The sequence below is a fragment of the Capricornis sumatraensis genome, chromosome 17 (assembly GCF_032405125.1).
Source record: "Capricornis sumatraensis isolate serow.1 chromosome 17, serow.2, whole genome shotgun sequence".
Taxonomy (NCBI): Eukaryota; Metazoa; Chordata; class Mammalia; order Artiodactyla; family Bovidae; genus Capricornis; species Capricornis sumatraensis.
Window position 1 is genome coordinate 11,246,036 of NC_091085.1, and position 10,679 is coordinate 11,256,714.

Sequence of the window (10,679 nt, forward strand, 5' to 3'; positions counted from 1 at the left end):
CTTCCAGCTCCTTGTTCCCCAGGCTCTTGACCGCCGAAGGCCTCTGAGAAGCGGAGGCGACCCTGGGGAGGGCGTTGGGGCTTGGGGCGGTGGAGGTGGGAGGGCCATCATCCCAGCCCCGGGCCCAAGTTTTAACATCTCTTAGAACTGAAGCTTCGATCAGCTGCTAGGTTCAGTGTGCTTCTGTTTTATTGAGGTTTATTTTTCAAAGTACTTTGTACTGCGGAGCGGGGCTTATTAGTTAGACCCGAAAAGACCCAGGACCCTTTCCGTGGAGGAGCGCGGCCTTTCGCTGACGCGGCTGGCCCTTCCCCGGCAGAGCATCGGCGCGAAGGAGAAAAGATGCAAGCTGCTCTTTAGGGACCCAGATGTTTGGGTCAGAATCAAAAGATATTCTCCTTACAGGTGGCGATGTTTCTGCTGTATTCACGGCCAGGAGAAAACACTAAGTGGGCTTTCGCCACCCACACATTAACCCCCTCCTCTAAGCAGCGGCGGGCGACTTGGGCCTGGAAGGCCGCCAAAGCCAAAGCATCTTCCGGAAGGAGGGAAATAGAGAGGCTGAGGAAAGAGCCTACAGATGGCTCTGGGTGGCTGGGAAGGAATAACAATGCGCCCACCTTCCATATGAAAGACCCGTGGCGGCCCGCTCTCCGGGAATTCTCTCTTTGGACCTGCACCGCTAAATTGCCAGGGGGGCTTAGGGGGCGGAGACGATCAACCAGCCCCTAGGGGAAACGGGGCGATTGGGAGAAAGGAGCCCCCCCCCCCCCCCCGCCACACACACACACACGCACACGCCTTCCTTCTGAGGCCCCCTAGCCTCGGGTTACAGCTGTGAACTTACTTTTTGGAGTCCTCCACGAGCTGGAGTCCCCAGCTCCGCGGGTCCACAGACAGACCTCTTGCTTCGCCTCCGTACACCTGGCGCCCTGCACGGTGCCCGCTGGCATTGTGTAGGACGAAGGAGCGACCTCTGCCAAGGCTTCGTGGGCGTCAAGGCAGAGCTTCTTCCCCTGCCCCCTACCCCTTCCCTGCCTGCCCACCTGGCGCACTTTCTGCCAGCCCCCTGTGCCCAGCACCAGCCTTCCCAAACTGTGCCCTGAAGGCACATACCCCTGAGTGCCCGCCGCCAGGTACGGAGCGGGTTAGAGCGCGCGGTGCTTTCGGGTCTCGAGTCTTCCGGTTCATTTCGGAAGGGGAGGCAGGTCTCTTCTCCCAAACCGGGAAATGGGCAGTCATGTGTGATTCTGACAAGACTCTGTAGAGGCGCTTCCACAGTGACAAACTTTTCCAGACTTACCCCCAACACAACACCCCCAGCGTTTTATTGACATTCCCTTTTTCATGCAAAAGTTTTGCTCCGACGACTCTACTTGTATAAATTCTCTGCCTTTTGAAAGGGCAGGCGGGAGCACTCTGCACGGGTGGGCCAGACTGGGAACCGCGGCTAGGGATCCGAGAGGAAAGCAGCCTCGCCGAGCGGCCTCGGGCAGGCCGGACCCTGGCGTGGACTGCGGGCACAAAGAGAGGGCCGGCAGCTGGCTGGCGGCCGCCGGGAATGCAGTTCCGCCCCGCAGCCCCGGGCCCAGCAGAAGCTTCGGGCTGGGGTCAGACAACCCCCCGCCCGGGCCACGCGGGGGGCAGTGCGCGTTCCCTCGGGACTTGGCTACGAGGCCGCCGTTCGCGTCCCTCCATCTCCCTCAGCCCGCTCCCTGCACGCTCACTGCTGGGGCGCAACGGCCAGGCTCTTCTATTGATTGTTTGCTTGCTGTTTACTGCGGTCCTAGAGCGCGCGCCTGGCAGCGTCCTGGGGGGCGGGGGGAACATGGGCCGGTGGGCGCCGCCAGAATTTCCTTCCAGGGGAGCGCGTGAGGGGCATTCTCAACGGAACACCAGACGCGGAGAGCAGTGACCAACCCTCCTCGGATTACTCTCCACTGGCTCCTCCCTTGCTCCCCCCCACCTCCAGATTTGCATAAAAAAGGCCAAGAAAACTCTGGCCGGGCCCCAGCTGCGGCTCACTCTGCTGCCCCGGGTCGGAGCCCACCTGGAGCTGCGCGCGGGCTTTCAGCGCGGAGCCCAGCGCAGAACCTCGCCCGCGCAGTCCCCCGCGCGCCCGGCGTCTCGGCGCTGATTTCCAGGCCCCGGAGCCGCGCCGAGCGCTGCGAGCGGACCCGGGAAGAGCTGCGGCCCCCGCCGCCGCCGCTTCACCGGCTTGGCTCCCTCCGCCCCCCGGGGGTCGCGCACCCACGATGCCGCAGGGCCCCGGCTCCCTGCTGCTGATCGTCCTCGCCTCGCACTGCTGCTTGGGCTCGGCGCGCGGGCTCTTCTTCGGCCAGTCCGACTTCCCCTACAAACGCAGCAACTGCAAGCCCATCCCGGCCAACCTGCAGCTGTGCCACGGCATAGAGTACCAGAACATGCGGCTGCCCAACCTGCTGGGCCACGAGACCATGAAGGAGGTGCTGGAGCAGGCGGGCGCCTGGATCCCGCTGGTCATGAAGCAGTGCCACCCAGACACCAAGAAGTTCCTGTGTTCGCTCTTCGCTCCCGTCTGCCTCGACGACCTGGACGAGACCATCCAGCCGTGCCACTCGCTCTGCGTGCAGGTGAAGGACCGCTGCGCTCCGGTCATGTCCGCCTTCGGCTTCCCCTGGCCCGACATGCTCGACTGCGACCGCTTCCCCCAGGACAACGACCTTTGCATCCCCCTCGCTAGCAGCGACCACCTCCTGCCGGCTACCGAGGAAGGTAAGCCCTCCTCCTTATTACACCCCCACCACCAGCTCCACGAAGACCCTACGGGATCCCGTTGCGTCCCCGCCGGGGTGCCAGTCCCAGGCGGGGCAGACGCTCTCCTTACCCTGATGTGTGAGCGTGACAAAACTGAGATAATCAACCCCCACACCAAAAAAAAAAAAAAAAAGTACACACCCAAGTTTCTCATTCCCCTCCCCTGTTATACCAACTGCTCTTTCACAGGAACAGTTGAAAAGGGAGGCGCCGGGCGGGGTTGCGGGGGGAGCGAAGAAAATGTAAAACTGAAAGAGGTCTTTCCTTTGCAGATACATGCACAATTCTTTTAAAAGATGCTAGCACGGGGGCCGCAATTGAGAGAGTTGGAAGTGGCCCTCCGTGGAGGAGTTGGCGGGTGAACACCCTGGCCAGAGCACCCGGGCCTGAATCTCACGCAGCACGGTTTTACCACTGGGCAGGATTCTAGACGCAGGGACATTCCCTACAGCCACAATCGCCAAAATGTGCAAACAGATAGTTCTTTTAAGGCACTCTCTGTTTGCCATTCAGGCTTCGAAAATAAAAAGTAGGGCTGGCTCATATGTTTTGAAAGTTCAGCTTTGGTTGTAAAGTGCCCAGGTGTCCAAGAAAGAAGCACAAAGGGAATCTCCAGAACTCATTTTTCTATCACTAATCAGTTTTTATCTTAGGAGTGGTTTTAATTAACTGGAGAAAATCGTGCAAAAGAGAGTTTCCCAAGTTTTTTCAGAAAACAGAGGGGGAGTTCCTGCGCAAAAACCATCAAAGCAATGAAAACCTCATGGGCGCTTGATATTCTTCCTGAAAGGAAAACATATACAATGTGTCTGAGCTGATTTAGGTCCCCCGGGACAGAAAGGGGGCTTCCTAATCCCTTTCAGGGCTCCAGCAGCATCTCCCTTTCAATCTCTAATTGTTTTCCTACAGCCATCATTAGTTAAAGAAAATGCAAAGTTGCTTAGCAATCTTTCCTGGCAGGCACTATGAGTCTGCAATCATCTTATTGGTTAGATTTATAATTTATTGCAAATGTTTGGCATATTTCAAACATTTGTCCAACATATACCACAGACCAACCAATACAGGTTAGTAACATTTTATATACATTCTTAGAGCCCCTAATTGGAAAAGTTTCATTTTGTTTGAGAGAGGGAAGTTAAGGGCAGTTTTATGTATATTGCTTTTGTTTTTATTTTTCACAATCTGCACCAACTTTATATACTACATTTCTCAAAAAGAAAAAATTTCCCCTTCACAATAAAAGTTTGCATTTTTCAAAATCTGCTCTGCACTTTCTCCAAACTGATAAATAACTTCCAAAATGAGTCATACAGGTTTTCTTTCCCGTGAAAACGCAATTTCATATTAATGAACTTTCACCTAAATTTTAAAGACAGTATTAGTACATTTATATGTGAGAGAACATGAATGTTTTCTTCTTTCCCTTTTTCCCAAGGAATCACACTCTTAGAAGAGCTGTTAGCCGCCTCTCTCATAATTGAGCTAGTGCACATTCCTGGGTTTGGTCAGACCCCAGAGACAGTTTGCTTCAACTTTCTTTGGCTTCTGGAAAAGCTTTGGGTTTTTGTTTGTTTGGGCTTTGTTGTTGTTGTTTTGTCTGCTTGTTTTCGAGCGTCTGAAACAGGCAAAGAGAGGAAAGAAGAACCTGCACCAGGGAGGAGTAAATAAATGCTGCCTAACTCAAGCACAAGCTTGGCAGAAAGCACGAGGTGACGCAGGCCCAGTTAGAGCAGGCTGGAACTGCCAGTGAGGTGTGCTTCGAAAGGAGAAGAGCTCAGACGCTAGCCTTACCACACTAGCCCCCTCACCCAGTCCAGACTTGAAACTCCCTTGAGATGACTCCATCCCCCTGGTGCCCCCAGAAGCAGCTTGGCTGAAAAGCCAGCAGAGGCCAGGCTGCACTGGTGGCCTGCAGCTGAGAAAGATGATCTTTTGGCCATCGTTGGTCCTTGCTAGTTTTCCAAAATGCTTCAAGGGTCTTTTACTGCTTTCTCCTCAGAGAGGCCTTGGGGCTAACTTTTTCAGAGACTGTGTTTGTCCCAGGAGTGAGAGGAAGAGTGAAAAGCTACAACCTGTCTCAGCTACCTGCAGCCGCACCCCCACACCCCACCACTGGGAATACCTGTTCACAGTATGTGGGCATTTTTGCCTGTCAAAAAAAAAGCTGGGAGGCATGGCACACTCTTAGGCGTGAGTGGTCCTTCTGTTTTAAATGGGGCAGAGTTGGGGGTCTTCCAGGACAATTGTCCCTCCTGCCTGAAGAAGCCCCTAGAGTGAGTTGTTTACAAATGCCACCTGCTGTTTCCTTTCAAGCAAAGTTACTAATGTTTCATGTTTCTAGCTCCAAAGGTATGTGAAGCCTGCAAAACTAAAAACGAAGATGACAACGACATAATGGAAACACTTTGTAAAAATGATTTTGGTAAGTAAACACTAACAAAAGTTTTATTTTCCAGTACAACTTAAAGATACAATTCATTAAGATGTTACGATTACTGGATAAAGTGAAAGTGAAAGTCTTTGCAACCCAATGGACTATACAGTCCATGTAACTCTCTAGGCCAGAATACTGGAGTGGGTAGCCTTTCACTTCTCCAGGGGATCTTCCCAACCCAGGGATCGAACCCCAGTCTCCTGCATTGCAGGAAGATTTTTTTACCAGCTGAGCCACAAGGTAAGCCTTTTACTAGATAAAGTTTGGGTAAAATAGCATCACAGCTCATCTTTCCTTGAGCTAATCATCTAACAGGTTATCTTAGTTTCCTCTCTACATTAACTATCTTGTATTGAATTGTATCTTTTCTTAGATGAGAGTCATTGCTCTGTTAAGCAATAATCAAATAATGAGAATTGTTCATATCATGAATTTCAAATGGCATATTTTTCACTTCACTTTGGCTTTTTCTTGCCAGCAAGCATGATCCTGGCCCATGTTCTCTTTTTAGTGACTTAAACATGTGTCCCAGGGATGGAAACATGTAAATATTAGCCTCAGTAAAACAGATTCAAGACGTTAAGTGGGCCCCAAATAGAAATTTCGTCCAGTGCCAAACATGATGCTCTGCTTCTTGTATTCCACTGTCAGTGAGTATATCCAAGGTACTAGTTAATAATCTGGTGGAAAGAGTTTCCTTGAATTGGAAAAAAAAAAAAAAGCCAGGAATTTACTTTGGCAAGATACATGCAAGGTGCTGTGATGACACAGTGCTCAGGAACTCCCAAGTTCCAGGCGTGTAGATCACTTCCCTTAAGGGAGAACCTTAAGAGGAGACTATCCACCCAGAGCTTCAGCAGCACCTCCTCTGAGTCCTCCAGCCTCTGTGGGGATCGAAAGAGCCAGCTAGACATAAGACCACCACTAAATTCAGAGCTGGGGTGGCAGAGAACTTCACCCAGATTTCTGAGACATTCATGCTTTCCTCCCCTTCCAAGAGCAGGCACTTGTTGGTGTGTTTGAGGGGTTGATGCCCTTTAAAAGTGTTTATTCAAGCAGAAGGTTGAAGTCACTGGTAAACAGATGTGGTCTCTGTCCTAGCAAATAAGACGACTCTAACAGACCTCTAGGAACACTTCTACGTACTCAGCTACACCCTGGAGACAGAAGCCACTCCAGTGTATAGTGTGGAGGAATGACATCCCACCCGCTCCTTACAGCCTACCAGCCAGAAGCCTCAGACCTGGCCAGGTCCCTGGAACTCTGGACACCACCAATCACTGCCCCTGGCAACCCCAGGTCACTTCCAGGAAGTGTCCTGTGCTTAACCTTAGCTGCTCCTAGGACATCCATAGCTATAGGAGAAGCTTCACACAGCTGAGGAAAGCGAAGGAAGGAGGCAACTCAGTCTGAGCTACTCCTCCCCCTCAGCAAGAGCCACAGGGGGATGATGGGGTTTCATATGTCTATACTCAAAGACAGAAAACTCTCAGAGTAGGAGATGGCCAGGCGTGTTGGCAGCAGCAGTCGCAAAGCTCCAGAGCCTTACCCAAAACACAGTTCTCAGCTTCCATGCTCAGGATTTAAGGGCAAATTTTTAAAATATAATTTAAATAAAGTTTATATAAAAATGTATGACATTTTATTCTGGCAGCTTATAGCCTTTGCACTAGCTTTAGTACAGATCTCTCTCCTGACTTCCATGATATAGTGACGCTCCAAAAAAATTGAAATTGGGGCTCAGGCACGCACGCGCGTGCACACACACACACACACACACACATTACCTGCTTGCTTAGTGGCTTACCTTACATAAGATCTCTTTCCTAAAGATGCTGCATCAAGACCTGTGTAAAAAAAGTGGGTGGGTGTGTGTGGCTGGCTGTCTGTCCCAGGGTTCTCTTTCTCTTACCTTGGAACAACTTGGAAGTCATTACACTTAAGGTATCACACGTGCAGATACCTCACAAGTTTGTTTTCTATTTCTTCATGTTCATTTTGTCCCAAGGGGGATAGTAAACTTAAATTGTACGGGGTGGGTCCTATACTGGTTTATAAGTGGTTTTCCACACTGCCTATGTAGTTTTGGGGAGTAATGAAAGGGTAGAAGGAACAAGGTAGAAATCTGATGTATTTAACTTGAATCATCCATGAAAGCATGACAGTCTCCCCACTGCACTTCTGAAGGACAAGAAAGATGAAGAAGACCTCCTGATTTCAGTAGGGAAGGTACTGGTGAAGAAAGAATAGATTAGAACTGCCTGCCTCTGTATGCAACCTTTTGTTGGACCAGACAGTATTGGGTTGGCTAAAAACTTCATTCAGATTTGTCTGTAACATATTATGGGGAAAAACCTGAACAAACTTTTTAGCCAACCCAATAGCATCACCTCTGCCTCCAACACACCCTGCAATCCCCCCTCATACCTTCCATCCAGGGCATGAAAAGTTATTTAAGAGCTTTGATTCCTATATTTGGTCCCAGCAGAAAACCCAGGAAGGAAACATCTGAAGTTTTCCCGTGGTAAGCTCTTAAAAAGTTTGTTATTTCATAGCTAGAGAAAGATAAGTCATAAGTCTTCCCTCTGATTAAAAGTGATGATTTTTCTGATGTTTGGGGCTCAAGAATGTTTAGTCTGACCAGGCAAAATCTCACACATGCTCTGTCTGTGCTATTGATGAGGGTCCCAGGTAGCGTGATAATCACTTCTCCCACCATATACCTTCCCCACTCCCAGCCCTTAGGCCGAGGCCACAGGAACATGTGACACTGCCATGTGATTCATCTCATGAAAAACCCTGAGCACCCAATATTATGACCCAGATGCACCTCAGACAAACAGTGGTTGGCCAAGTCCCAGCACGCTTGATTTACCTGGCCGAGCTTCAGTCGTTTCCTGCTCGGCTGGAAAAGCCAACTTAGTTGAATTCCTCTGACAGAGAAAGAAAGAACTCTCCAGAGCAGTGATTTCTCACCAAAAAAACCTCTTCCTCTATTACTAACTTAAACAATGCACTAAACTCCATCAGAGTCAGGAAGTCACACCTGCATATAATCTCTATGGAACAATCGTGAACACGTTATAGTTGGGCACGTGAAGGTACCAGCCAGGACGCGAGATTCAATACTGTGGCTGAGATCCCATGGTCTGGGGACTCGAGTTCTGAGAATTAGGCTCAGCTGGGGCACAGCATAACTGGGTGACCGCTTGTAAATCACTGCATTTCTCTGGATTTCAGATTCTTGGTGTACCAACAAGAGAGTTTAGCTCGATTATCCCTTCAACCTTAAAATTCTATCCCTTCCCTGACTTCATGGAGTCTTGAAATTTAATTCCAGCATGTATGTTTGTAGGGTTTTCTTTCCCAAAGCATACTGTCCATGACTGTAAAATGTGTCCTTTATAGTAAACCACTTACTTTGGGTCTTAGCTTTCTAATGAGTCTACTACATATCCATCTTGGAAGCAGTGCATATATGATCTGTAAATGCCCTGGCCTTGGACAGGCAAATGATAGCATATGAGGATGAGGTCTTCAGAAAAACACTTTTACAGCTAAACATGTTGTGCTCTTAAAAAGAGTCTTGGATATTTTTTTCTCCAAGTTACTTTACCAAATCAAATGCAGCTGTAAGATCAATTCTCCTTCCCTGTAGTCTGTTCTTTAGAAAACAATGATTGTGTGATATAATTTCCTTACAGGTTTGTCCAAAAACTTATCCGACGTCATAAATTGAGTTTAAAGTTTACAGCCACAGAAGGATCGTGTTTCACCTAAGAGTCAGGCATTTCTTTTCATGGTGAATTTTCCAATAGGGGAAGTCATTTGTCGAGGAGAGCACACTCCACATGCAGCCTCCGTACAAACACAGAATGCAGGGCAAGGAGGGAAAATCAATTGAGTCCACAAGGGGAGTTTTTAAAGGATGGCTGGTTTGAAACAAAGTGCCCGATCAACCCTTTGAGGCTTGAGAAATGGAGCCACCTGCTGCCCTCAGCTCCCAGTCCCCTGCCTGCGGCCCCCATCAACCCCAGGGAGCTCCTCTTCCCTCTCCCAGGCGAGTCTAGGACACGCGGGGGGATTTATGCCCTCCTTATCACTGGTGTGATCCTGCCCCCTTCTGTGTTCGCAGCACTGAAGATAAAAGTGAAGGAGATCACCTACATCAATAGAGACACCAAAATCATCCTGGAGACCAAGAGCAAGACCATTTACAAGCTGAACGGAGTGTCCGAGAAGGACCTGAAGAAGTCGGTGCTGTGGCTCAAAGACAGCCTGCAGTGCACGTGTGAGGAGATGAACGACATCAACGCGCCCTACCTGGTCATGGGGCAGAAGCTGGGTGGGGAGCTGGTCATCACCTCCGTGAAGCGGTGGCAGAAAGGGCAGCGAGAGTTCAAGCGCATCTCCCGCAGCATCCGCAAGCTGCAGTGCTAGTCCCAGGCCAGCCTCGCTGCGGACCGCTCCCAGGGCCCCGCCGACCCGCCCCCTGCTCTGGGACGTCAGCGCGGTTTCCCCAGCACACTCCCTCGACTCCGGCCTGGAGCGGCGTCCCCTGCCTTTTGCACGTTTGCACCCCAAGCATTTCCTGACTTATAAGGCCCCAGGAGGCCTCAGGAACAGATAGGTGTCTTCACATAAAGGAAAAACCCACCCAAATCTCGTAGAAATATTCCAACTAATAAAATCGAAAGGATTTTTATGAAGTTTTTAAAAAGGTCACTTAAGAGCTATTTCACGTAGGTGCAACTGTGACTCTGGCTTGATTTTTTTGGTTTGGTTTGGGTCTGTTTCCACCGAGGTTGCCGTAACGTGCAAACAGCTTCACTTTTCTGTGTGGCCTGAACTTTCCCTTTTCTGTTGTGGGTCCAAAACCCAGTTGAGATAAAGCTGGCTGTTATCTCAGCACCTCTCTCAGCTGCAGCCTGAATCAGCACCTGAATCGTGTAACAAGTCATTTGTCATTTAACATCCCTGTTGGGAACTTAACAACTGTAGCATGTATTGCGTTTTGCATTGCCAGGTAGAGCACTTCCATTTATAAAAGCCACATTAACCTCCGTAGCATGAGTTCTTCAAATAAAAGGCAAAACAGACCAATTTTATGATTGACCCGAGTACTTTAAACTTTGTTTAAAACACTTTTTTACTTAATTTTGCAAATTAAACCATTGTAGCTTACCTGTAATATACACAGTAGTTGACCCCAAAAAGTTGTAAAAATATTGCTTTAACCAACACTGTAAATATTTCGGATAAACATTATATTCTTGTATATAAACTTTACATCCTGTTTTACCAACTCCCTGTCTTCTGTCTTGTCTTCTCAGTGGGAGGAACTGGGAAGGGAGCTGAAGGAAAGTGATCACCTCCTTCCTCCCGAGGCCCAGCCCTCCTGCGGTTTGAAGTGTCTATTTCCTATGTGGCTCAGAAAGCACCTCAC

The 10,679-nt window shown here is 49.6% G+C and overlaps 1 protein-coding gene across 1 annotated transcript; it reads left to right on the forward strand.

Annotated features, from left to right (window-relative positions):
• The first annotated feature begins 2,255 nt into the window (after positions 1 to 2,255).
• On the forward strand, positions 2,256 to 9,673 carry SFRP2 (secreted frizzled related protein 2). The gene is made up of 3 exons (XM_068990180.1): positions 2,256 to 2,754; positions 5,141 to 5,221; positions 9,369 to 9,673. Exons 1-3 carry the CDS (start codon positions 2,256 to 2,258, stop codon positions 9,671 to 9,673), a joined length of 885 nt encoding a protein of 294 aa, XP_068846281.1.
• The last annotated feature ends 1,006 nt before the right edge of the window (positions 9,674 to 10,679 follow it).